The 25,076-nt window shown below is 66.7% G+C and overlaps 3 protein-coding genes across 4 annotated transcripts; 2 read left to right on the top strand and 1 right to left on the bottom strand.

The window, feature by feature from the left end:
• The first annotated feature begins 694 nt into the window (after window positions 1–694).
• Window positions 695–5,372, top strand: CS (citrate synthase). Its single transcript, XM_065664569.1, has 11 exons — window positions 695–823; window positions 1,754–1,801; window positions 1,877–1,984; window positions 2,069–2,134; window positions 2,215–2,346; window positions 2,433–2,621; window positions 2,704–2,903; window positions 3,015–3,144; window positions 3,247–3,348; window positions 3,680–3,889; window positions 4,715–5,372. Exons 1-11 carry the CDS (start codon window positions 770–772, stop codon window positions 4,883–4,885), a joined length of 1,410 nt encoding a protein of 469 aa, XP_065520641.1. The 5' UTR covers window positions 695–769; the 3' UTR covers window positions 4,886–5,372.
• Window positions 5,373–5,440: 68 nt separating this feature from the next.
• Window positions 5,441–10,020, bottom strand: COQ10A (coenzyme Q10A). Of its 2 annotated transcripts, none has more exons than XM_065664571.1 (5): window positions 9,971–10,020; window positions 7,343–7,468; window positions 6,517–6,709; window positions 6,328–6,429; window positions 5,441–6,229 (listed from the first exon to the last, which is right to left on the bottom strand). In XM_065664571.1, exons 1-5 carry the CDS (start codon window positions 10,012–10,014, stop codon window positions 6,062–6,064), a joined length of 633 nt encoding a protein of 210 aa, XP_065520643.1. In that variant the 5' UTR covers window positions 10,015–10,020; the 3' UTR covers window positions 5,441–6,061. The 2 variants fall into 2 exon arrangements, with proteins under 2 accessions (XP_065520643.1, XP_065520642.1); XM_065664570.1 differs by lacking the exon at window positions 9,971–10,020 and adding an exon at window positions 8,245–8,348.
• ANKRD52 (ankyrin repeat domain 52) lies at window positions 8,892–23,661 on the top strand. The gene is made up of 28 exons (XM_065664567.1): window positions 8,892–9,027; window positions 9,995–10,078; window positions 10,666–10,744; window positions 11,212–11,282; window positions 11,941–12,141; window positions 12,217–12,304; window positions 12,818–12,960; window positions 13,060–13,272; window positions 13,352–13,430; window positions 13,726–13,840; window positions 13,965–14,047; window positions 14,136–14,253; window positions 14,681–14,749; window positions 14,908–15,048; window positions 15,169–15,246; window positions 15,469–15,580; window positions 15,944–16,015; window positions 16,293–16,494; window positions 16,625–16,712; window positions 16,812–16,929; window positions 17,504–17,723; window positions 18,077–18,164; window positions 18,458–18,541; window positions 18,693–18,838; window positions 18,949–19,031; window positions 19,369–19,451; window positions 19,682–19,773; window positions 20,682–23,661. The coding sequence occupies exons 1-28, from the start codon at window positions 9,001–9,003 to the stop codon at window positions 20,924–20,926; spliced, it is 3,222 nt and encodes a 1,073-aa protein (XP_065520639.1). The 5' UTR covers window positions 8,892–9,000; the 3' UTR covers window positions 20,927–23,661.
• The last annotated feature ends 1,415 nt before the right edge of the window (window positions 23,662–25,076 follow it).

Here is a 25,076-nt window from a genome sequence, read left to right as displayed (position 1 = left end):
CCCGGTGTCCCCTGTGGTCTCGTGTGTTACCTGTCACCCCATGTCACCCATGGCACCCGTTGCCATGTGTCACCCATGGTCCCACGTGCCCCCCGTCACCCGCTGTCCCCCCTGGTCCGGTGTCACCCTTCCCGTGTCCTCCTGTCACCGTCACCGGGGCAATGTCCCGGGGTCAGCCGGGTCGCTCACCAGCGGCCACGCCCCCCAAGCTGACGTCACCGCGGGGCTGAGGCAATGGCACTGGATGACCCCGAGCCCTTGGCGGCCGGCCGCGGGGTGACGTCACGGCCCCCCCCCCCCCATGACCTCAGAGCACGGTGCCCGGTGACGTCACGGGTCTGCCGCCGCCGCGCCCGGAACGGCGCCGCGATGGGGACGTCGCACCGCGGGCGGCTGACGCAGCGGCGTGACGTCACGGGGAGGTGCGGGCGGTGACGTCACGCGGGAGGGGCGGGGCTCCGCCTCACCCCACCTCAAGGCCACGATCAGGCGAACGCTGCGGACACCTACAGCCGGGGCCCCCCTACCCGCGCTGCCTCATTTACATAGCTCCGCCTCTCCGCGCGCCGAACAGCCAATGGGGAACGGGTCTACCCCGGGCGGGGCGGGGCGAAGGGCGTGGCTATGCTAATGACCATCGCGGCGCCGCGCCCCGCCCCGCCCGCCGCTAAGGACCCCCTCGGCCGCCGCCGCCGCCGCCGCCGCTCGCTCCGGCCCCGCGCCCGCGCCCGTTCCCGCCCGGCCCCGCCCGTTCCCGCCCGTTCCCGCCATGACGCTCCTCGCCGCCGGCACCCGCGCGGCCGCGCGCCTCCGCGGGCCCAAGGTGAGCGCGCCCGGCCCGGCCCGGCCGCGCCTTAAACGGGCGATGGGGGGGGGGGGGGGGGGGGGCGAGACACGGGCTCGGCACCGGCTCTTAAAGGGGCGATGCGGGGGGGGGGGGGGGGGGGCGTGCGCGGCCTTAAAGGGGCCGTTGGAGGGGGTTGGGGGCCGCAGCACGTGGTGGGCACCGGCGCCGCCTCGGCCGTTAACGAATGCGGGCGGGGGGGGGGGTCACCGGGCGATAGAACCGGGGGGTCCCCCCCCCTTCCGTTGTCCCCTGCTCTTAGAGGGCAATGGGGTCACGGCCCCACCGGGCAGGGGCTGTGCTGGGGGGGGGAACCGGCCGCCGGTGCCGGGCAGAGCCGGTCCCGGTCCCCCCCCCCTCACGTCCGCGTTGGCCGCGGCCCCGCGTTTCGTAACGGGCGCTGCGGTGTCGGTATCGACCGGGCGTTATTTTGGGCCCCGCTGATGCCCCACTTGGCCCCGTTCTCCCGTTGGGGGGGGGGGGGGCACCCTCCGGTCCGTGCCTTCATCCCCTCCCTTCGGCCCCGGTGTCACCGGCGCGGTGTGACCTTGAGCCCGCGGCTCCCCGGGGACAGCCGGGCCCGGTGACACCGGTGACTGCGGCCGCCTTGACCTTGGGGCTGCCGCCTCCATTGTTCCTGCCCATAGCGGCGGCGGGGGGGGGGCACACACGGTGCAGCCACCGGTGTTTCCATCCCTCCGTGTGTGTCCCCCCCCCCATCCATTCCCGTTTTACCGGTACCGGGCCATGGATGCGGCTCCCGGCGGCTGCTGCTTCCCTCCTGCATCCGGGCGGGATCCCCGTGGGTGGAGGAACAAAGCTCGGCTCCCCCGGCCCTGCCGCAGGGAACCGCAGCGCTTCCGCCTTGGCACGGCCCCACCGGTGACACCGGCTCCTGCTCTCCCGCAGAACCCCCCCTGCGTCCTCTTCGCCGCCCGCCGCGCCAGCGCCGCCACAGTAAGAGGGGCCCGGGGCCGGGGGGAGCTCAGCCCCGCCGGTACCGGGTCCTCAGCCCCGCTCCCTGCTCCCCAGAACCTAAAGGACGTCCTGGCCTCCATGATCCCCAAGGAGCAGGCGAAGATCAAGGGCTTCAGGCAGCAGCACGGCAGCACGGCCATCGGCCAGATCACGGTGGATATGGTGAGACCGGAGCGGGACCGGGGCGGGGATGCGCGGCACCGGTGTCACCGGTAACACCGGCTCCGCGCGACCGCGCTCTCCCAGGTGTACGGCGGCATGAGGGGCATGAAGGGGCTGATCTACGAGACCTCGGTGCTGGATCCCGATGAGGTAGGGCCGCCTCCTGCCGCGCTCGGTGCCGGCCGGCGGCACCGCGGTTGCGGGCTCACGCTTGCGCCGCGCTACCGCAGGGCATCCGCTTCCGCGGGTACAGCATCCCCGAGTGCCAGAAGCTGCTGCCCAAAGCCGCGGGGGGCGAGGAGCCGCTGCCCGAGGGGCTCTTCTGGCTGCTGGTGACCGGGGAGATGCCCACGCAGGAGCAGGTACCGCCATGGGGACACCGCGGGGACCGGTGATGCTGGCACCGGCGCCGCCGCCTCAACCCCCTGTCCCCCCGTCCCCGTTGCAGGTGACGTGGGTGTCGCAGGAATGGGCGCGCCGGGCGGCGCTGCCGTCGCACGTGGTGACCATGCTGGACAACTTCCCCACCAACCTGCACCCCATGTCCCAGCTGAGCGCCGCCATCACCGCGCTCAACAGCGAGAGCAAGTTCGCCCGCGCCTACGCCGAGGGCGTCCATCGCGCCAAGTACTGGGAGGTAATGGGGTGGGGTGGGGGGGTGAGGACCCCCCCGCCATGGGGCGCGGCGCGGGGGTCCCGGTTTGATTGCTCCGCCTCAGTTTGTCTACGAGGACGCCATGGACCTCATCGCCAAGCTGCCGTGCGTGGCCGCCAAGATCTACCGCAACCTGTACCGCGAGGGCAGCAGCATCGGCGCCATCGACCCCAACCTCGACTGGTCCCACAACTTCGCCAACATGCTGGGCTACAGCGAGCCCCAGTTCGTCGAGCTCCTGCGCCTCTACCTCACCATCCACAGGTGTGGGGCCGGGGCGCTATGGGGCGGTGGCGGCGGCATCGCCGCGGCCGCGTGGTTATGGGGGTTATGGGATAAGAGGGGGGACCTGATGCTGCCTCCTCGCCCTTGCAGTGACCATGAAGGGGGGAACGTGAGCGCCCACACCAGCCACTTGGTCGGCAGCGCCTTGTCCGACCCCTACCTCGCCTTTGCTGCCGCCATGAACGGGCTGGCAGGGCCCCTGCACGGCCTCGCCAACCAGGTGAGCGCTGCATCCGTGTCCCCCCCCGCCCCGGTCCGTCCCCTTGGGCACGGCCCACGGTGCTGAGCCCCCCCCCCCCCAACCCCGGCGTCGCCCGCGCAGGAGGTGCTGCTGTGGCTCACGGACCTGCAGAAGGAGCTGGGCAAGGAGGTGTCGGACGAGAAGCTGCGGGAGTTCATCTGGAACACGCTCAACTCGGGCAGGGTGAGCCCAGCGCCAGCGCGCGGAGCTGCTGGAGCGCGGCCAGAGGAGGCCGCGAGGATGAGCAGGGGCTGGAGCAGCTCCCATAGGAGCCGGGCTGGGATCAGTGGGGCCGGAGGAGAGCAGCTCCCAGTGGCTATGGTGGTGGTGGGGGGGGGGGGATGCTGGGGAGGGCCTGGAGCGATGGGGCGGGGGGCGATGGACCGGGATGGGTTGGATGGAGGAGGCGGGGATGCTCCACCCGCGGCCGTGCTCGGGGCCAGGCTGGAGCATCCCGGTCCAGCGGACGCGGCCGAGCCCTGGGCTCCTCCTGCCATGCCCCGGCTCCGTGCAGGTGGTGCCGGGCTACGGGCACGCGGTGCTGCGCAAGACGGACCCGCGCTACAGCTGCCAGCGGGAGTTCGCGCTCAAGCACCTGCCCAAGGACCCCCTCTTCAAGCTGGTGGCGCAGCTCTACAAGATCGTGCCCAACGTGCTCCTGGAGCAGGGCAAGGCCAAGAACCCCTGGCCCAACGTGGACGCCCACAGCGGGGTCCTGCTGCAGGTGAGCCCTGACCCCATTGTAGCCCCATTGCAGCCCCATTGCGCTGACCCCATTGCTGCCCCATTGCAGCCCCATTGCAGCCCCATTGCGCTGACCCCATTGCTGCCCCATTGCAGCCCCATTGCAGCCCCATTGCTGCCCCATTGAGCTGACCCCATTGCTACCCGATTGCCACCCCATTGCGCTGACCCCATTGCACTGACCCCATTGAGCTGACCCCATTGCAGCCCCATTGCCTCCCCATTGCACTGACCCCATTGCAGCCCCATTGCTGCCCCATTGACTCCCCATTGCACTGACCCCATTGCACTGACCCCGTTGCTGCCCCATTGCGCTGACCCCATTGCAGCCCTATTGCCACCCCATTGCGCTGACCCCATTGCACTGACCCCATTGAAGCCCCATTGCTGCCCTATTGCCACCCCATTGCGCTGACCCCATTGCTGCCCCATTGCACTGACCCCATTGAAGCCCCATTGCACTGACCCCATTGCACTGACCCATTGCACTGGCCCCATTGCACTGACCCCATTAAAGCCTCATTGCAGCCCCATTGCACTGACCCCATTGCAGCCCTATTGCCACCCCATTGCGCTGACACCACTGCTGCCCCATTGCACTGACCCCATTGCGCTGACCCCATTGCAGCCCCACTGCACTGACCCCATTCCAGCCCTATTGCCACCCCATTGCGCTGACCCCATTGCAGCCCCATTGCGCTGACCCCATCGCAGCCCTATTGCCACCCCATTGCGCTGACCCCCTTGCATCCCCATTGCTGCCCCCTTGCCCCCGCCCCACGGCGCTGACCCCCGCTGCCCGCAGTACTACGGCCTGAAGGAGATGAATTACTACACGGTGCTGTTCGGCGTCTCCCGCGCGCTGGGCGTCCTCTCGCAGCTCATCTGGAGCCGGGCGCTGGGGTTCCCCTTGGAGCGCCCCAAGTCCATGAGCACCAAGGGCCTCATGCAGCTCGTGGGCTACAAAGCCGGGTAGGGAAGGGCCGGGGCCGCGGCTCCACAGGGAACGCTGCCGGGACGGGCCCGGGATGGACTCAGCACTGAACCCCCCCCCCAACCCCCCCACCCCCCCCCCAAGCCGTGGGTCCCCCCCCCTTGCTCCTGTCCCCTTTGATTGGGGGGGGGGTGGGGGGCAGAGGCAGCCCCGCACACACGGGGACCCCCCCCCCCCACCTTGGCTGCTGCATTGGGGGTGGAGGGTGGGGGGGGCACCAACGTTGGGGTTGTGTCATCCCCCCCCCACATTGAGATGGTTCAGTCCAGCCTCTGTCCCAGCGCCCCCCCCCGGGGGCAGCAGAATGAATGTGCCCCCCCCATGCAGGGACTCCATACACTCCTCCTCCCCGGCTGCGCCCTGTGTTTGTGTGACCCCCCCCCCCCAAACTTCCCCCCCCCCCCCCCCCCCCCCGGCCACTTCTGTACAAACAACGAGAAAATGCAAAATAAATGTTTTTATTAACAAATCCCGGTGGGATTTGGGGGGGGGGGGGGGGGGGAATGGGGGGGAGGGGGAGGATGTGGTTCCCCCCCCCCCCCCAATAGTGAGCGCTGGTTTGGGGTCCCCCCCATCTCCCCAATGAGGACCACGAGGCTGCTCTCACCCTTGGGATAAGTCTTTATTGGCTTGGGGGGGGGCACCCACCCCCCCCCCCCCCCCCAGAGCCACCCCTATGGGGGTGCTGAAGGGGAGGGAAAAGTGATGGGGGGGGGTGGTGGTGGTGGGGGGGGGGGGTAGCGTGCACCCCATCCCCCCCCCCCACCCTGTGCGTGTGCCTTGTGCAAACTGCGCCGTGGGGCCGGGCCCCTCCTGCGCCCGGCTCCTGCCCTATGGCTCCTGAAGAGGAAGGAAGGGTCCTACCCCCGAGTCCCCCCCCCCCCAAAACCCCTTCCATAGCGACTCCCCCCCCCCCCCCCCCCAAAGGGGATAAAAATGAACCAAAACCGGGGTCAAACCCCAAAGAGCTCAAGCCCCAAACGGGCCTAAAACCACCTAAAACCAAACGAGTCCAGCGCCGGCTCCTGCCGTGGGGCTGGGGGCTCTCAGCATCCCTGCCCCCCCCCCCCCTCCATGGGGATGGGGGTGATGCCGCCGTGCCCATATAAATAATGGGGGGGGGGGGGTCCTGGCCCAGTCCGTGCCCCGCGGCCGCCCTCACGTCTGCTGCACCTCGTGGCCCAGCAGCTCCCTTGGGATGCGCGTCTCGGGCCCGAAGCTGGCGGCCGCGCGGCGCTCGAAGGCGGCCACCATCTGCTTGACCACCTCGTCGAAGAACACGGTGGCCAATTGGGAGTGCAGGAGGGAGCGGAACTCGAAGGAGATCTAAAAGCAGGGGGGGGAAAGGGGATGGGGTTTAGTGGAGAGGGAGGGGGGAAGGAGCTTTGTCCCCCCCATCGGTCCCCCCCCCCCCATAACCATACCGAGAAGTCCACGGTGCTGGTGCGGGGGTAGCCGGGGATGCCGGGGCTGAAGCGCCAATTGGTCTCCAAGTGGTTGAAGAGCTTCCCATCGGTGCAAACAGCCTGGGGGGGGGGGAAAAAGGGGTTCAAAGAGGGGGGGGGGGGGTCAAAAAAGGGGACCCCCCCCCCCCCCGTGGCAGCGGGGCTCACCTTGACGAGGTGCGGGCGCACCAGGGTGACGCTGGACGTGTAGCGCTCGAGCACCGGGGGGAAGCCGACCTCGAGGCGCGCCTGCAGGTGCCCCGCGCGCCGCGCCAGCACCTCCGAGCGCGTGCACCAGGGCACGAAGCGCTCGTAGGCCTCCACGTTGGCCACCACGGCGTACATCTCCTGCATGGAGTACCTGGGGGGGGCAACGGGGGGGGGCAAAGGGGGGGGGGTGAGGGGAAGAGGGGGGGATGGAGGGCAAGGGGGGCATAGGGGCAAAGGGGGGTATTGAGGGGAAGGGGGGCATGGAGGGCAAGGGGGGCAAAGGGGGCATTAAGGGCAAGGGGGGGGCAAAGGGAGGCATGGAGGGCAAGGGGGGGCATTGAGGGCAAGGGGGGGTCATGGAGGGCAAGGTGGGTATTGAGGACAAAGCGGGGCATGAAGAGCAAGGGGTGGGGATGGAGGGCAAAGGGGGGCATTGAGGGCAAAGGGGGGGACATGGAGGGCAAGGGGGGGCATTGAGGGCAAGGGGGGCACGGAGAAGAAGGGGGGGGCATGGAGAGCAAGGGGGGTATTGAGGAAAGGGGGGCATGGAGGGCAGGGGGGCCATGGGGGGCAAAGGGGGGCATGGAGGGCAAGGGAGGGGATGGAGGGCAAGGGGGGGGCATCACCCAACATAAGGCGGAGGCAACGCAAGGTGCCAAGGGGTGTTCGGCACCCATGGGGTGGCTGTCACCCAACCCAAAGGGGGGGGGCACAGGGTGCTGAGGCCAGGGGGTGCTCGTCCCCCATCACAAGGGGGGGGCACCGGTGCTGTTGCCGCCCGTACCCCAGGATTCGCCGCTCCGAGTACTCCTTCCTCCTGGTGCCGAGGCTCAGGAAGCAGCGCACGGGCTGGAGCCGCGGGTCCCATTCGGTGCCGGGCACCACCCGGGGGCCGCTCAGCGCCGCGGGGCTGCGGGGAAACGGGGCCGTCACCGGGAGCCCCTTCCCGGCCCCATCCCGGTCCCATCCCAGTCCCTTCCCGGTCCCTTCCCAGCCCCATCCTGGCCCCATCCCGGCTCCTTCCCGGTCCCTTCTCAGCCCCATTCCGGTCCCATCCCAGTCCCTCCCGGTCCCTTCCCGATCCCTTCCCGGTCCCTTCCCGGCCCCATCCCGGCCCCATCCCGGTCCCTTCCCGATCCCTTCCCGGTCCCATCCCGGTCCCTTCCCGATCCCTTCCCGGTCCCTTCCCGGCCCCATCCCGTCCCCATCCCGTTCCCTTCCCGGCCCCGCTCTCGCTCAAGAGGCTGAACCCTGACCCCGGTCCCCCCGATCCGTTCCCCCCCCAGGGTCCCGGTGGGGAGCGGGGGGGGCCCCAACAGCAGCACCCGCGCACCGGGACCCGGCGGCTCCGCCCCCCGCGGGACCGGAGCGGGGTTTGGGGGGGGGGGGGGGGGGTGAACGCTGCCCCCCCCGGGGCCGGGCACCGCGGGGTATTTATAGCCCCGGGCCCGCGCCAGCCTTGGCAGCCCCGCAGCGCCCGGAATAGCCCGGGACGGGGCCCCCGGCACCGCCAGAGCCCCCCCGGCTCCCGGAGCGTCCGGACACAGCGCCCAGCGCAGCCCCCCCCCCCCCGGTGCCGGCCGTGCCCGGGGTGTCCGGACACAGCGCTCCCGGGGCACCGGCGCCGCTGTTGGAACCGGTTCCCCCCGGCCCCGCCCCGGTTCGGGCCCCGCCCCCCGCGCTCACCCCAGGCCCGGCCCCGCCGCCGCCGCCGCCCGCAGCCGCTGCAGGGCCCCGCGGAGCCGCCGCGCCGCCATCACCGGGGCCCGGAGCCCTCGCACCGGGTGACCTCTCACCCCTTCCACCGACGTCACCGCTACGTCACCACGTTCACAGCGGCGGGGCGGGGCGAGAGCAACACCCCCCCCCCACCTCATCCCATCCCACCCGCGCGGGGCACGATGGGAGTTGTAGTCCACGTTGCGCGGGGGGTGATGGGAGGTGTAGTCCCGGTGGGGGCACAACCGGGCCCCGGCGCAGCTCCGGGTGCAGCCCCGGTGGACACCCCCCCCCCCCCCCCCCCCCCCCCCCGCCGTGGTTCCGGGGCCCCGCTCCCCGTCAGCCCCGGCCGCGGGGGGGGCCCAGCCCCGTGCCCGGTGCCGCGGACCGGGCGGGAGCCCCGGGCGTCGCCTTCGCCCCGCACCCGTGCCCCGCCGGGGCCCCGCGGCGCCCGCACACGTGGCTGCTGCCGGCGGCCGCTCCCCGCACTCGGGCCCGGCCCGGGCCGCGCTCCCCGCCCCGGGAGGCCCCGGCGGTGGCCGCGGCTGGGGCCCGGGGCCCGGGCTCGCACCGGGCGCTCCCGGCCGGCGGCGGCGCTGCGGCCCGGCCGCTCCCCGAGCTGTGGGCGGGCCCAGGCGCTCCCCGCCCCGCCGGAGCCGCCCGAGCGGAGCCGCCGCGGCCGGAGCCCGATGCCGGGAGCTGCGCGCTGAGGGCGGCCCCGAGATGGGGATTCTCAGCATCACGGACCAGGTACCGACACCCGCGCCCGCCCCGCGGGCCCCGCGCCCAGCCCGGCCGCGCCGCTGCGGCAGCCCGGGGATGCGCGGCCTAGCGCGGGCCCGGCCTCAGCCGCCGCCCCAGGCCGCGGCTCCCGCACGGGGCCTCCCGGAGCCCGCTCCCGGCGCTGGGGCCTCCCGCAGCGGCCCCGCTGCGCGCTGCGGCCGGAGCCCCCCGGGCCGTGGAGCGCGGATGGGGGCCGGGAGCCTCGGCCACGGCCCCCGCGCTGCGGGGGGACCCCGCGGGGCTCCGGGGTCGGGGCCCAGCCCGGGGCTGCCGGGTCCCGTCCGCCGCAGGGCGAGGCCTCGCTTGGGACCCCCCGTTCCCGAGCATCCCCGGGCCGGGAGCGCGTCCGGATGCGGCCGCTCGGGGCTCCCTGGGAGCCCGCTGCGGTTTGGGGCTGTTGGGGCGGTGCTGGGCCCGTGGGGCTCCCGGGGGGACCCGGTCCCTGCGCTCTGCACGGGAATGGGGGGGGACCCGGGCCCGGCTCCGCCGCAGCCGTCACCCCAACGGGGGCACCGGAGCCCCCGCGGTCCTGCCCTGGCCGGGGGTTAGCACCCAGCGGTGGTGCTGAGGCCGCTGCATTCCAGGGCCGTGACTCACGCGGTGCCTCTGACCCAGGAGGTTCCCGGTGTGGAGCCGCTGGGACGCGGGGGGGGCTCCTCCGGGAGCTCGGGATAAGCCCTTGGGATGAAGCCCTCGGGGGCTGCGCTGCCGCGGTCACAGCACCCAAAGGGCCCGGGCGTGGAAGTGGCTCCAAGGGGGAGCTCGGAGCAGCTCCGGGGCCTAAAGGGGCTCCAGGAGGCTTCGGGCACGGGCTGCAGGGGCAGGACAAGGGGCACGGCTTTAACCTGCCCCGGGGGAGCTGGAGACGGGACCTCAGGGTGAAGCTCCCGTTGCCCGGAGCCACCCTCACCTTCGCTTCCCTTCCCCTTCGCAGCCTCCTCTGGTCCAAGCCATCTTCAACCGCGATGTGGAGGAGGTGAGGTCCTTGCTGAGCCAGAAGGAGAACATCAATGTCCTGGTGGGTGCTGCCCTCCCCGCTGGCCGTGCCCCGTGGCCTTCCCCGTGCACAGCGACCCCCCCCCAGCCGGTCCCGTTCCGTTTCCTTTCCGTGTGCAAGCCTTAGGGATGCGCTTGTTGCCGGCTGGGTGCCGCTTCCCCATCCTCCCTCCTTGTGCAGCGCGAGCTGGTACCAAACCCTAACGAACCCCCCCCCCCCGTTTGCCAGTTTTTAACCTAATGCAAAGCAATTCCTCGGGTTTTCCATCCCCAAATCCGGGGCTTGGAATGCGTTGAGCTCCCCTGCCTTTGATCCATGGGGTGTTCCTTGAGGAAAGCCTCAGGCAGGGCTTGAGCCCCCAGTCCGGGAGGTACCGGAGTCACCCCCCATTATGGGTCGCTGTGGGATGCTCTGAGGAGCCGTGGTCGCGCCGCGGTCCCCGCAGCTCTGCCCCACACACGCCGGAGGTGGTGGCTTTAACGCAGCTTCTCCCTCTCCCCCTCCCGGGGATGCTGCCCCCGGGAGGCACTGGATGGGCTGGAGTGGGGCAGGGAGCTCCCTGCCCTCCGCGCTCATCCGCGCCTCCCGTTCCTTCCGTGCCTGCTCAGGACCAAGAGCGCCGAACGCCGCTGCACGCTGCTGCCTACCTTGGAGATGTCGCGATCCTCGAGCTCCTCATCCTGTCAGGTAGGGGCCGGGGGGGCTTGGCTGGGTGCTGGCGCTGCCTCCAAGGTGCCTCTGTGCTCTGCTCTGCTCTTAGGGGTGCAGAGCACCCTTGGGTGCCCCTTCCTGGGCTGCTCCTGCCTGTGGGGGCAGTTCTCAGCAGCAAAGGGACCCCGAGGCTCCGGGCGTGCGGGACACGGGTGCTTTGCCACCTTCCCTGCCTGATGCTGGGCCCTGGATCCGGCCTCTCCCCTCGGATCCCAGCAGGAGCCCTGGGCTCTGCGCCTCCGGAATCCTTGTCCGAAAGCAAGGAGCGGAGCCGCTCCTTGGCTCTGGGCCCCCAGACCGCGGCCGCTGCCGCTGCTCCCAAGGGTTCCTTTGGCCCATCCCGGGGCCTGGCTCTCCTCAAGGCCTCCTCTTGCTGCAGAAGCAGGGTCTGGGGCCGTGGGGCTCCCCTCCGTGCCCTGACCCCCCCTCTGCTCCTCCCGCAGGTGCTAACGTCAACGCCAAGGACACGGTTTGGCTCACGCCCTTGCACCGCGCGGCCGCCTCTCGCCACGAGGTAGGATCCTGCCCAAGCTGGGCGCTGCTCCCTGCGTTTCCTCCTTCCCCAGGGGCTGATCCAGGTTTTGGTGGGGCTCTTCTCCCCCTTCCCTTCGGGAGCTGATTCCAGCACATCCCATTGGAAAGCTTTCCTTGGGCTCGCCTGCGTCCCACCTAACTGCCTGCGTGGGCTCAATGGGCCGCAGCCGTGGGCTGGGGCATGGGTGCGGACCTCTGCCGAAGGAGTCTGTGGGGACACACTTCTGGGCTCACTGAACACAGGAGCGTTGGGAGCTGAGGCTGTTCCAGTGGGTCCAGAGCGATTCCTGCTCTTGGGAATGCTGGGTTTAGCTGCTGCCCATCCATTCCCCCAGCCCTGCGAGGGCAGGGCTGCGATGGGGCTGAATGTGCCTCGCGCAGGTGCCCCCCCAACCAGGCTCCAGCCTGGAGCTGCCCAGCCTGGGGCTGGAGGATTCACGCAGGGAAGATCCCTTCTCCCTGCTCATTCCCAGTGCCTTTTCCCCACTGCCTTTACCCTTTCCTGCACGGAAACAGGGCCGGAACCCGGGAAGGCAACCGGGTCCTTCCCTTCGGGAGCAGCACGCGGGGAGATGCTGCCGCAGCATCCGCCCTGCGCCGCAGAGCCATTGCAGCCCCGTTGCCCTCGCCCCTTGCAGAAGGCCCTGCACCTCCTCCTGAAGCACTCGGCGGACGTCAACGCCCGCGACAAGCACTGGCAGACCCCGCTGCACGTGGCCGCCGCCAACCGGGCCACCAAGTGCGTGGAGGCCATGGTCCCGCTGCTGAGCACCGTCAACGTGGCCGACCGCACGGGCCGCACGGCGCTGCACCACGCCGTGCACAGCGGCCACCTCGAGGTGGGCACCGGGGGGGGCAGCCCCCGGCAGGGCCCCGCGCCCCGGGCCCCCCGCTCATTGTCTCTGCCCGTGCAGATGGTGAACCTGCTCTTGAACAGAGGTGCCAGCCTGAGCGCTTGCGACAAGAAGGACCGGCAGCCCATCCACTGGGCGGCTTTCCTGGGTAGGTTTTCCACATGGGAATCGCGTCGGGTGCTTCTCCCGTGTTCTTGTGTGTTCCCGTATGGAGCCAGGCTGAGGACATCGGGGCTGGAGCAGAGAAGCTGCATGGGGACCTCAGAGCAGCTTCCAGTGCCTGAAGGGGAGTACAGGGATGCTGGAGAGGGACCTGCAGCAGGGGCTGGAGCGATGGGACAAGGGGTGATGGGTTCAGGCTGGAACAGGGGGAGTTCAGGTTGGAGATAAGGAAGCTCCTTAGTGTGAGGGTGCTGGGGCACTGGGATGGGTTGAATGGAGAAGGTTTGGATGCTCCATCCCTGGCAGTGCTCAAGGCCGGGTTGGACGGAGCCTTGGGTGACAGGGTCCAGTGTGACGCATCCTCGCCCATCATCATGGACCTGGCTGATCTTAACGTCCTGTCCACCCCATCGCATGCTTCCGGCTCCCCCTTTTCGGGGTGTTGGGGCTCCCCAGAGGCTGCTTCGCTCCCGCCGGCCCTCACCGCTCCTTTCCGCAGGGCATTTGGAGGTGCTGAAGCTGCTGGTGGCGCGGGGCGCCGATGTGATGTGCAAGGACAAGAAGGGCTACACCCTGCTGCACACGGCGGCCGCCAGCGGCCAGGTCGAGGTCGTGCGTCACCTCCTGCGCCTGGGCGTCGAGGTAGGACCTGAGGGTGCAGGCTCTGAAGGCTCCGGGTGCTTCTTGTGCTGCCCTCGAGCCCCGCATCCCCCCGGGGGTTGTTCCTTGTCGCTGCCGTAGATCGATGAACCCAACACCTTCGGGAACACCGCCCTTCACATCGCCTGTTACATGGGCCAGGACGCCGTGGCCAACGAGCTGGTCAACTACGGTGCCAACGTCAACCAGCCCAACGAGAAGGGCTTCACCCCGCTGCACTTTGCTGCCGTCTCCACCAACGGGGCCCTGTGCCTCGAGCTCCTGGTGAACAACGGCGCCGACGTCAACTTCCAGGTGCGGGCTGGGAGGAGCCAGGCTAGGGGATGAGGGGAGGGCGAGGGGAAGGCCTTGACGTGGCTTCTGCTCCCCGCAGAGTAAGGAAGGGAAGAGCCCCTTGCACATGGCTGCCATCCACGGCCGCTTCACGCGCTCGCAGATCCTCATCCAGAACGGTGAGCGCTGGCTCCTGCCTGCCCTCAGCCTCTCCCCCTGCTTCCGGAGCCTGAGGCCTCTCCGGTTACCAGCCCTGTGCTCTGCGTTGGGCCCTCAAGGGCAGCCAAGTGCAGAGCCAAGGCACTGCCGTGGCAGCCGGGGCACAGCCCGAAAGGCAGCGGTGCCGCAGGCTCGGCACAGCCCCTGCCTTCAGCCGGGCTCCTCCAGGCCTGAGCATCCCCTCCCGGAGCAAGGGGTTTGGGTCAGCCCCGGTGTGGGGATGCAGCAGAGCCCCTCTTGGCGTCTCCTTTGCAGGCAGCGAGATCGACTGTGCTGACAAATACGGCAATACCCCCCTCCACGTTGCTGCTAGGTACGGCCACGAGCTGCTCATAAGTACTTTGATGACGAATGGTGCTGACACTGCAAGGTGAGGATGGGGATTCCTGCTCCTCTGCCCTGCGCTGCGCTGGGGGATGCGGGAAGGAGGGGATGACCCATCCTGACCTTCCTCCTCCTCCTCCTCCTCCTCCTCCTCCTCCTGCTCCCTGCAGGCGTGGGATCCACGACATGTTCCCTCTGCACTTAGCTGTTCTCTTTGGATTCTCCGACTGTTGTCGCAAGCTGCTTTCCTCAGGTCAGTGAACGGCTCCTCCTGCCATGGTGGGGGGGCACAGGATGGGCCCCCCCCACCCCGACCCTCCTGCTCCGTTGCTGCCCCACAGGTCAGTTGTACAGCATCGTGTCCTCGCTGAGCAACGAGCACGTGCTGTCTGCGGGCTTCGATATCAACACGCCTGACAACCTCGGCAGGACTTGCCTCCACGCTGCTGCTTCGGGGGGGTGAGCTCTGCATTCCCCCCCCCCCCCAGACCAGGGCCCTTCTCCCTGCCCAGTGCAGGGCTGCTGGGGTCAGCACCCTGGGTTGGAAAGGGAGCCTTTGGGCCATGTTCTGCCGCTGTTTGACTCATCCCAGCACCCCCCCTCTGGCTCTTTACCCATCTTCGAGGTGGGGGGAAACACTCCTAAAGGGCTCCTTGAGCTGATGGCACGGGGGTACCAACACCTCGTGCTGGGGGGGGCTGCTGGGGAGAGGGGGAACGTGGCTGCAGTGATGCTGCCGAGGGCTCGAGTCCTCCCGAGGACCTGGGGGAGGGCTTTGTGCGTGCAGCCCCCAGCCCAGAGGTGGCACCGAGCTGCGCTGCGGCACGGCCACGGCAAGGAGTTGGTGTCCCCGTGGTGTGTAACCCCCCCCGTACCCCCCCTGCAGGAACGTTGAATGTCTTAACTTGCTGTTGAGCAGCGGTGCTGACTTGAGGAGGAGGGATAAGTTTGGGAGGTGAGCGTGCGGCAGGCCCCAGAGCAGCCCGAGGCCTTGGGCTGGCACATTCCAGCCCCATTGGAGCTGCTTCCTTCCCCCTCTCCCACCCCAAAGGGTCCAGCTCTGGATCCAGCTCCTGCCTTGGTCCTGAGCCCCTTCTTCCTGCCCTTTGCCAGGACCCCACTGCACTACGCAGCCGCCAACGGCAGCTACCAGTGTACGGTGACCCTGGTGACAGCAGGAGCCAGCGTCAACGAGGCTGACTGCAAAGGCTGCACCCCCTTACACTACGCTGCTGCTTCGGACACGTACAGGAGGTGAGGGTCCCCTCATGCTGCTCCGACACCCCCCCCATAGGCTCTGCTGTGCCCTGGCCTCCTCCCTGCTGCTGGGGCTGGGTGGTGGCAGCGAACAGAGCCTGGTCCCTGCCCTTCCAGAGCAGAGACTCATTCAGGACCCAGCCATGACACTGAGGAGGAGCCACTGAAGGAGTCCAGGATGAAGGAAGCGTTCTTGTGAGTGGCACTTGGTGGTTGTGCCCCCCCCCCCCGACCCCTTCCCTGCATGGGGACACCGGGAGCACCTCCCATCTGCTGAGCCCTGGGGTCTGATGGGGTCACTGCATCCTGGTCCTCGCTTCCATGCCCTGGCGTGGGGGGGGGGGGGGTGACCACAGCATCTCCTCTGAGCTCAACCCTGCGTAGCTCAGCCTTTCCCCTTGCTCTTGCTGGCTGCAGTTGTTTGGAATTCCTGCTGGATAATGGTGCTGACCCCTCGCTGCGGGATAAGCAGGGATACACCGCTGTCCACTACGCGGCAGCCTACGGCAACAGGCAGAACCTGGAGCTGGTGAGTGAGCTGCAGGAGAGCATCCCAAGGGGTGGAAGGCCTCGGGGTTAGGGGCAGGACGGAGCCAGGGTCCATTGGGAGCTGTTGTGCTGGGAATACCATGGAGGAGAGACCTGGGCCTGGGGGAAAAGGGCTTTGTGTGGATGCTCTGCCGGGAGAGCAGCGCTGGGAAGGCTGAGGGCCAAGGAATTGCTCCTGCAGGGCCTTGCTGGGGGCCCAAGGGCAGCACAAGGAAGGGTCCACGCTGAGACCCAGGGAAGCAGACGAGCAGCTTCCCTAAGCCCTGTGCAGTGCTGGTGGGGGGGCAGAGCCTGAGCCCGAGCCCCTGGGGGTCACTTATGGGCTTGTGTTGTGCTCTTGCAGCTCCTGGAGATGTCTTTCAACTGCCTGGAGGACGTGGAAAGCACCATTCCAGTCAGCCCTTTGCACTTAGCTGTGAGTAGGGCTGCGCAGCCCCGGGCTCCTGCGGCTTCCTGTGGGGTCCTGGTGGCTCCAGGCTGGTCCCTGCAGCACCAGGGCAGAGGAGGGGAGGTGCTGCCCCTGCTCCACGTCCCCTGGGTTGGGGGTATCGGCCCCGTTGGGAGCCACCTCCTGCCCCTGATGGGGCCAGGGCTTTTGTAGGGGACCGAGAGGTGATGGAGGGACCCAAAGGGGGCATTTGTGGGTGCAGCTCTTCCAGGCAGGGTCCTCCCGTGGCGTGCTTTGTCCCCAGGCCTATAACGGTCACTGTGAAGCCCTGAAGACCCTCGCTGAGACCCTGGTGAACCTGGACGTGCGGGACCACAAGGGGCGGACGGCGCTGTACCTGGCCACCGAGAGGGGCTCCACCGACTGCGTGGAGGTGCTCACCAGCCACGGCGCCTCGGCCCTGGTCAAGGAGAGGAAGAGGAAGTGGACCCCTCTCCATGCTGCAGGTGAGGGGCTCGGGGTGCCCAGGGCTGGGGTCCCGGCAGGATGCGGTACCCGGTGGCAGGGATGTGCTCAGCCCCTGCGAGGAGGAACCCATCCGTAGAGGAGTGGCTCCTCCTTTCCTTGTGTTTCCAGCTGCCAACGGGAACACGGATTCCCTGCACCTCCTGATAGACAGCGGGGAGCGGGCGGACATCACCGACGTCATGGACATCCACGGCCAGTGAGTCCGGCTGGGGCCGAGCCCCTCGCAGGGTGGCTGGGGCTGAACCCAGCTCATTCCCGAGCTCCTGCTCCTCCCTGCTGCCTTTCCCCGCTGCAGAACCCCGCTGATGCTGGCCATCATGAACGGCCACGTCGACTGCGTCCATCTACTGCTGGAGAAGGGGTCCACGGCCGATGCAGCGGACAAGAGGGGAAGGACCGCGCTGCACCGAGGGGTGAGCGTTCCCTCGGAGCTCCTGCGGGCAGGGTGCTTGCTTTGCTCCATAGAATCAGGGGTTGGGAATGGCCCTGAGATCATCCAGTTCCAGGACACCTTCCACTGGAGCAGCTTGCTCCAGCCTGGCCTTGAGCACTGCCGGGGATGGAGCATCCAAACCTTCTCCATTCAACCCATCCCAGTGTCCCAGCACCCTCACACTAAGGAGCTTCCTTATCTCCAACCTGAACTCCCCCTGTTCCAGCCTGAACCCATCGCCCCTTGTCCCATCGCTCCAGCCCCTGCTGCAGGTCCCTCCCCAGCATCCCTGTACCCCCCTTCAGGCACTGGAAGCTGCTCTGAGGTCCCCACGCAGCTTCTCTGCTCCAGCCCCAATGTCCTCAGCCTGGCTCCTATGGGAGCTGCTCCAGCCCCTGAGCATCCTCTGCCCTCCAGCTCCACGTCCTTACGGAGGCCACCAGCACCGCAGGGAGGGGGGGTCCCGCAGAGCAGAGCAGAGGGGCAGGATCCCTCCGCACTGCCGGGTGCTTGGAGGCTGAGCCGGGCCCCGTGGTGCTGTGCCCTGCGTGCAGGCCGTGACGGGCTGTGAGGACTGCCTGGCCGCGCTGCTGGACCACGATGCCTTCGTCCTGTGCCGGGACTTCAAGGGCCGGACCCCGATCCACTTCGCTTCGGCCTGCGGGCACTTGGAGGTGCTGCGGACGCTGCTGCAGGCAGCGCTCTCCACCGACCCCCTGGACGCCGTGGTCGACTACAGCGGCTTCTCCCCCATGCACTGGGCTTCCTACAGCGGTGAGGAGCTGCGCCGGGGCCCGGCTGCGCATCCCGCGGCTGCCGGAGCTCGCAGCCGCTTGGGAAGGGCTCCTCTGGGGGGGGAGGATGGGGGGGGGGGGTTTGGCCTCCTCAAGGCAGGGATGAGACGGGAAAACAGGGATTCGGGAATTGCTGAGGCTGCCCCGCTCTGGGCGCTCCTGCTCTTTGCACCATCCAGAGCTCCTCGGTGTTCCAAGGGAGGAAGGGGCCGGATGGGTTAGGGTTAGGGTTAGGGCTAGGGTTAGGGTTAGGGTTAGCTTTAGAGTTAGGGGTAGGTTTAGGGTAACCAAACCCTAACCCTCATGTTCTCCTGTCCCCTCTTCCCTCCGCAGGCCATGAAGATTGTCTTGAATTGTTACTTGAACACAACCCATTCGCGTACCTTGAAGGAAACCCCTTTACTCCATTGCACTGTGCAGTGTAAGCGGCACCTGGGCCCTGTGCTGGGGGCTTCCCCCTATGGGATGTGGGGAGAGGGGATCCAGAGGAGCTCCAGCCCCTGCCCTTCCCACCAAGGGCTCGGTGAGGGCCATGGCAGCTCCTCAGGGCGGTACCTGGGGTCCCATTGAGCACCCAGGGCTTGGGTTTGAGGAGCACCAAGAGGGGTAAAAGGCTTCTTTCGCCCGGAGCGACCCCAGAGCCGCCGGGACGTGCTGCAATGGCTTTGATGCTCTTTAATCCTCGTCTCCCTTCCCTTCTCCTCCCCACCGCAGAATTAACAACCAGGATGGCACTGCTGAGATGCTGCTGGAAGCATTGGGTGCCAAGATTGTGAATAGCAGAGATGCCAAAGGAAGGTGAGCGTGGCCTTGCCCCCATCCCTCTCTTGTGTCCCCCCCCACCACCACCACCTGGGGTGATGGCTGGGACTCCCTCCTGCCTTCCCCTGGCACGCAGGGACCCCGATGCCCCTGCAGCCTCCTCCTCACCCCTCTTTTGCCTCGCCAGGACTCCCCTTCACGCTGCTGCCTTTGCAGACAACACCCATGGTTTACAGCTGCTCCTGCGCCACCAGGCCCAGGTGGACCTGACCGACAAGCTGGGGAGGACCCCGCTCATGCTGGCCTCCGAGAAGGGGCACTCTGCAGCAGTGGGTGCGTGCTGGGCTCCCTGGCGTGGGGCCGAGCCTCTCGGGGCCCCCCTGCTTGCTCTGGGGCCTCGGCCCCACGCCTGCCCCACAGCAGCTTCGCCCTCCTCGTTGCAGAGTTCCTGCTGTACCAGGCGAAAGCCAACATAACTGTGCTGGATGTCAACAAGAACACAGCTCTTCACCTGGCCTGCAGCAAGGTAGGGACCGCGCTCCCCAGCACCTGCCCCTTGCCAGGGGTCTCATCCAGAGCGCAGGCGCAGGAGCTGCTCCTTCAGCTCCCAGCAGCTCCGGCTGGGGCCCATCCTGAGGATGCTCTGAGCTCGTGGTGGGAGCAGGAGCTCGGGATGAGCGCATCCCTGCGGTGCAGGGGAGGGAGGAGGCAGCAGTTTGGCTTCCTAAGCCCTGCCAAAGGGGTGGCTGCTGGGAAAAGGTTGGGTTTGGGGAATGTTTCTGTATCCCGAGCATCCCCGTTCCAGTGGGGCAGCCCCAGTGCTCCTGCTCGTGCCCCGTGAGCAGCCCCGCTCTCCTTTCCAGGGCCATGAAAAGTGTGCCTTGTTGATCCTGGGGGAAACCCAAGACCTTGGCCTTATCAATGCAAGTAACAGTGCTCTGCAGATGTGAGTACTGGGGCAGCTGGGGAGGAACTGGTTTTGCTGGGGACGGGGAGGGCAATGGGGACGGTGGCAGCAGCCAAGGGGGTGCTGGGGGCTTCCTGGCTGCCTGGGCACAGCTCCGTGCATCCAGGTCCTTTTCCAGCCGCTCTGCCCCCCGCCCGGAGCGGGTCCGTGGGGTTGGGATGCTGCGGCCCTGCTTGTGTTCATGCTCCTGCCTGTCCTGCTCCCCCCAGGCCGCTCCACATCGCAGCACGCAATGGGTTGGCCGCCGTGGTGCAGGCCCTGCTCAGCAGAGGGGCCACTGTGCTGGCTGTGGATGAAGAAGGTGCGTGTTCCCCATGGGTGCTGGGGGGGCGCGTTCCGTGGGGGGGTCCCCAATGGGCCCTGGGTGCTCCCGAGCTGGGATCAGCAGCAGATCCGTGTCCTTCCCGTGGTTCTCAGCCTGTGGCGTTGCAGGAGCCTCCCCTTCACAGGGGGAGGACGTCGGTGCCCGGTGAAGGCATTCCCAGATCCCACAGCCTGGAATTGCATCCCTCCCTCCCCTGCTGCATCTGCCGGTGCTGCCTGGCTCCTGCCGAGGCGCAGACCCAGCCCGGGCTGAGCCGTTGGCTCCCCTGCAAGTGGTTGTCATGGCCTGAAGCTTTGTCTCCCGGCAGGGTTCTTGCTCTGCTGCGGTGCCTTTAGGTTATGGGATGTTAGAGGAGGAATAGAAGTTCTGTATCTATGGGTTAGGTGCTAGGATAGCGTGAGTAGGGTGTTGGAAGAGCAATACAAGTTCTATATCTATGGGTTCAGAGCTAGGATAACGTGAGTAGGATGTTGGAAGAGCAATACAAGTTCTGTATCTATGGGTTAGGTGCTAGGATAACGTGAGTAGGGTGTTGGAAGAGCAATACAAGTTCTGTATCTATGGGTTAGGTGCTAGGATAACGTGAGTAGGGTGTTGGAAGAGGAATATAAGTTCTGTGTCTATGGGTTAGGTGCTAGGATAACATGAGTAGGGTGTTGGAAGAGCGATATAAGTTCTATATCTATGGGTTAAGTGCTAGGATAACGCGAGCTATGGAATATCCCTGTGGGGCCAGGGCTGCAGAGGCTTTTTGGTCGTGTCCTGCAGATCCTGCCCCCCAATTCCTGCTGTCTAAGGATAAAGCCCGAGGGGATGAAACCTGCCCCGAGCCCCGCGTCCCGTGGGGCAGGCACCGCTCCTTCACCCCTCGCCCTCTGCCCTAGGTCATACCCCAGCCTTGGCGTGCGCTCCCAACAAGGACGTCGCCGACTGCCTGGCACTTATCCTGTCCACCATGAAGCCTTTCCCCCCTAAGGACACCATCGGCTCCTTCAGCTTCAACCTCCTCAAGAACTGCGGCATCGCAGCCAAAACGGCCGCCTGCGGGGCTCTGCCCAACGGCAGCTCCTGCCCCTACGGCAAGGACCGGCCCAGCGCCATCGGCCTGGACGGCTGCTACTCGGAGTAGCGGAAGCTGATGGGTGACCCGATCTCTTATTCTATTTATTAGGAGTTCTATACATATAGGGCACTTTAAAGGAGAACAAGACTGGGCAGGGCCCCCGGGGGCACGCCAAGAGTTCAGCGCTGCCTCTTCCCGCTGGATGTGCCGATGCCATCCCTGGCCCCATCCTCCTCCTGCTGCACTCAGGGTGGGAGATGGGTGCAGATGGCTTTGCCCCCCCCCCCCCCCCCCCCAAAACCGTTTGCTTCTGATGGTTTTGGTCCCCCTCTCCCCGTGTCCCGTCCCGTTCCCCCCCCCCCTTTGGAAGTTTTGGTCCCTTGCTCCATCCATCGGGATTGGGAAGCCTGAACTCTTGGTGGGATGATGGGGGGGGGGTGGGGGGAGTGTGTGTGTGTGTGTGTGTGGAGCTGCTGCTCCCTTTGCAATCGCTGCCCAAGCTCATCCTCCCGTTCCAAGACACACTTGAATCCAGATCTACTGTACCTGGGACACTGAGCTCCCCTTTAGGCAGCTCTCATGGGCAAGCAACACGGGTGCTGCTGCCCGAGCCCGTGCCCAGGCTATGGATGCGCTGCTGGAGCCTCCCTCCCCTTTACCAGGCACTTTAGGGATTCTGTTGGTTGGGTTTTGCTGCCTCTGGCCGAGGGTCAGATCCGAGGAATCGAGGCTTGGCCGAGGTTCCATTCCCTGTTTCCGCGTTGCTTTTTTTTTTAGTTAGAGAGAGAGAAAAAAGAGAAGTTATTTATAGCGAAAAGGAGCATTTTCCTCGGGGAAAAACCCAACAAAATCCATAAGAAATCCCCCCTCTCCGAACGCCTGACCCTTTTCAGAAGGACGAGAAATGCACTTCAAAGCCCTTGCTCCCAACCGGGGGAAACCTGCCTGTATTTTCCTCCTGCAGCATCGTGGCGTGGTTACGGTGTCCTTTGAAGGGGGGGGTTGGACCTTTAGGGATCCCATTCACACTGCAGCTTCGAGGCACTGGCGGATGTTGCACTGCTCGATGTTATTCCCTTTGGGTTCGGGTCTTTTCCCTCTGGGGATTACTGTAACCGTTCCCACGTGCACAAAGCAACCCTCTCGCAACGAGGCTCTTCAAAGCCAAAGACTGGGATGCAGAGAAGCGGCAGGGCCGCGGCGATGGCAGGGATCGGCTTGGGCCCTTCCCATCCCGCAGGCCCCCCCCCCGGCCGTGGGCGCCCTCAGGCCGGGAGCAGGGAGCAGAGCATCCCTGCATCCCGCCCTGGGCCTCCTTCCAAGGGGAGCAGCCGCAAGGAGCTGCTGGTGCTGAGGGAAGGGGCTCTGTTGGGGCTGGGTTGTGCTGCTGCGGCCCCTTCGCGCTGTTGCTGTCTTTGAACCAAAGCCAAACTCTTCCGAACCAAATAGGACGTTTCAGGCTTGGCCTTTGGCTGGTGATGAGCACATCCCCTTCCCGGCTCCCATCTCAGCTCCCTCTTCCCATCCCATTCCCAACCGGCACTTTGTTCAGCGAAGCACTCGAGAGGTTTATGCCGATGGTGAGATCCCTTTTCCCCCTTTGGAGCTTGACCGCGAGCGTTGCCCTTTCTGCACCGAGTTACCTCAGTTCGCATCCGGAAGAAACTTGAATCCCCTGAATCCTTTGGGAAGATCCTTGCTCAGTGTTCGGCGGAGGAGAACTGGAACCAGAGACTTGTTTACACGGATGGAGCCCCGCCTCCTGCTCTTCCCCTTGTCCAGGAGGAATTCCGGCATCGCTTTATCTCTTCTGCTCGCTGCTGACCCCCAACCCTCCCCGCTTCAATGGGTTCAATGGGTCCAAAGTCCTGAGCCTCCATCTCCAAGGGCTGCAGGACACGAGGGGCTGAGCTGCTCCCGGCTCCCAGGGCTCCGGCGTCCCCATCCGTGCCCCTCGAGCCCTTGGCCTCATCCTGCTGGGCCTTTGGCTGGGCCTCAGCACCATTTCCCTTGAGCTGGAGCGTGGCTCAATGCTGCTCCCCCCCCCCCCCCCCCCCATCTCTTTGTTCCTTAGCAGTGGTTGTGTGGTTGGTGAGTTCCGCTCCGCTCTCGTTGGCCTTGTTCCTGCGCCGCCTTCCCTACCCCTGAGACAATCAATGGGATCTCTGTAAGGGCTTCCCCCCGCAGCTCCCCGCTTCCTGAGCCCTTCTTTGCTCCCCGCGAGGATTCTCCCCTCGCTCCCCTTCCCCTTTGGCTCTTCGAAGGAAGAAGGACGATGGAGGGACACGAGGTTCCAGCAGCGCATCCGTGGCCTGGGAGCACGCGGGAGGGAGGATGGCGAGGGTGGGCAGGGGAGGGATGCGAGGGACGGGCGCGGGGCCCAGTCTTGTTCTCCTTTAACTGCATTGTATCCCGTTGGCAGCACAGCTTGACAATTCCAGTCATAATCCAAGTGTTTGGTCCTAGCGCATCCTTTTTGCTCCACGAGGTTCGTGATGGTTTCCCTGGTGCAGTGTGAAGAGGGGCGGAGGGGAACTTCCGGGGTGCCCCCAATCTCCCTCCCCAAGGACCTTTCATGCCAAAGTTGGACCATTCCTGCTTCGCGTCCTGCCGGCGCCGCCGTAGCTCCCCCCCCCCCCCCAAGCAGTGACTTTTTGGCTTCCCCCCCCCCCCATTCCCAAAGCTATTCCAAGCTCTTGGATCCCCGGCTCCCCCCTCCCCAACCTCGGAACCCAAGGAAGTTTCTCTCCGCCCCGCTTGGTCCAAAGCACTTGCTTCAAGTAATAAGCACTTTTGTTCGAGCATGAGTCCGGACTCCCTTTAGCATCCCATGGGATAAGAGAGCAGCCAGGAGCGGAAGGGAGGCGAGAGTGTCTTTGGGTTGATTTTGATCACGCTTGGAGTTCCAAACGAGAGGAAAATCCGCATGGAAAAGCTGGGTTTTGAGGGAGCGAATGAGCCAAGGGAGGCTGCGCGCGAGGAGTCCGAACCCGACAGCACAACTGCATCCCAATCCAGGGTGGATTTGCACTGCCACTGCTGAGCCATAGAAACTGCTGACAAACACTGAATGTAAGGGCCGGGGGGGGGCAAAGGGGGGGCTCGGCCTCCATTGGGCACTGAATGGAATTCACCCCCCCCCCCCCCAATGCAGAGTTGGGGGGTGGGGGGGGGGGGCGTTGGTGCTGGGCCCGAGCTGCAGGCGAGGTGAAACGTGGAGCTCTGGATGGTTCCCCCCCTGCCATTCCCTTCTCCTGGCCCGGGATGCATGGAGCCAGGGGGCCCCTGAGCATCTTCCGCAGCCCCATCCCGGGAATGGGGTGAGGGCGATGTAAAAGTAGCACTAAAAGCAAAGCAACCCCCCCCCCCCCGAACCACGGAGCGAGGCTGATGTTCCTGATCCCACCGCTCGGAATGAGGGAGACCCCAAAATCCCCCCCCCTGGACCCCAAACCCAAACCTGATTGGGGAGGGGGGGGAGCTGCTCCTGCTCCATCCCGGGGTCCTGTGGCCGCAGGGACCACAAAGGGGGGGCCTGCACGGGGATGCGGGCTGGGATGCGGGCAGCCTCCCCTTTGCCTTCAATAAGAAACCAAAGGAAAAACCAACCCCTTCCACTCCCGGCCACGCGGATTTGGGGCTTTTTTTCCTTCTCTCCCTTTTCCCTTCCCTCCTTTCCCCCCTCCCTTTTTTGTTTCTCTGTTTCTCTCCAAGGACACGAGGAGCTCAAACCTCTTCTGGCCCAATCCTGCCGGGCTCAGCACTGCTGGGTGCGGAGAAACACCCCCCCCCCCCCAAATCCAACGGAGCCGGGAGGAGGCGGAAGCATCAGCTTTGGAACGGGGAGGCAGAGGGGTAACAGCATCCCTGGTCTTTAGTTCAGCATCCTTGGATGGGGATGGAGCCGGAGCGGCCGAGGGTGGCGGCGGGGGGGGGGAATGCATCCCTATGGACTTTGAAGGCATCTTGTAGCGAGCTCTGTGTCTTTCCCTGTGTGTAAATGCTGCACCTCTGTATCCCCCGCACATCAACGTGTGTGTCTTGAAGCTAGGACAGACCTCAGCACCCATCAGGTAGCAACAGCCCCCCCCCCCCCCCCCCCCAGCCGTGTCGTCGTGTGCGTGCAAAGCGGTTTCGTGTGCGGGTCCCGAGCAGGGGATGAGGAGGGGGACGCAAGAGGAACAAAGCCTTACTCGACCCGGTCCTATCGATAGTA

The sequence above is a fragment of the Lathamus discolor genome, unplaced genomic scaffold, assembly GCF_037157495.1.
Source record: "Lathamus discolor isolate bLatDis1 unplaced genomic scaffold, bLatDis1.hap1 Scaffold_260, whole genome shotgun sequence".
NCBI classification, from domain to species: Eukaryota; Metazoa; Chordata; class Aves; order Psittaciformes; family Psittacidae; genus Lathamus; species Lathamus discolor.
This window is presented reverse-complemented; position numbering and strand designations above follow the sequence as displayed.

What these genes read in the sequence shown, in the direction of transcription:
- ANKRD52 (XM_065664567.1), top strand. Translation starts at nt 9,001, where the DNA reads ATGGGGATTCTCAGCATCACGGACCAG. An exon ending in GCACTGGGCTTCCTACAGCG is followed by an intron (nt 17,724 to 18,076) that starts GTGAGGAGCTGC and finishes TTCCCTCCGCAG; the next exon opens with GCCATGAAGATTGTCTTGAA. An exon ending in AGCAGAGATGCCAAAGGAAG is followed by an intron (nt 18,542 to 18,692) that starts GTGAGCGTGGCC and finishes TTGCCTCGCCAG; the next exon opens with GACTCCCCTTCACGCTGCTG.
- CS (XM_065664569.1), top strand. Translation starts at nt 770, where the DNA reads ATGACGCTCCTCGCCGCCGGCACCCGCGCGGCCGCGCGCCTCCGCGGG. An exon ending in GCCAGATCACGGTGGATATG is followed by an intron (nt 1,985 to 2,068) that starts GTGAGACCGGAG and finishes GCGCTCTCCCAG; the next exon opens with GTGTACGGCGGCATGAGGGG. An exon ending in AGATGCCCACGCAGGAGCAG is followed by an intron (nt 2,347 to 2,432) that starts GTACCGCCATGG and finishes TCCCCGTTGCAG; the next exon opens with GTGACGTGGGTGTCGCAGGA.
- COQ10A (XM_065664570.1), bottom strand. Translation starts at nt 8,315, where the DNA reads ATGGCGGCGCGGCGGCTCCGCGGGGCCCTGCAGCGGCTGCGGGCGGCG. An exon ending in TCGGAGCGGCGAATCCTGGG is followed by an intron (nt 6,710 to 7,342) that starts GTACGGGCGGCA and finishes TGCCCCCCCCAG; the next exon opens with GTACTCCATGCAGGAGATGT. An exon ending in TGCGCCCGCACCTCGTCAAG is followed by an intron (nt 6,430 to 6,516) that starts GTGAGCCCCGCT and finishes CCCCCCCCCCAG; the next exon opens with GCTGTTTGCACCGATGGGAA.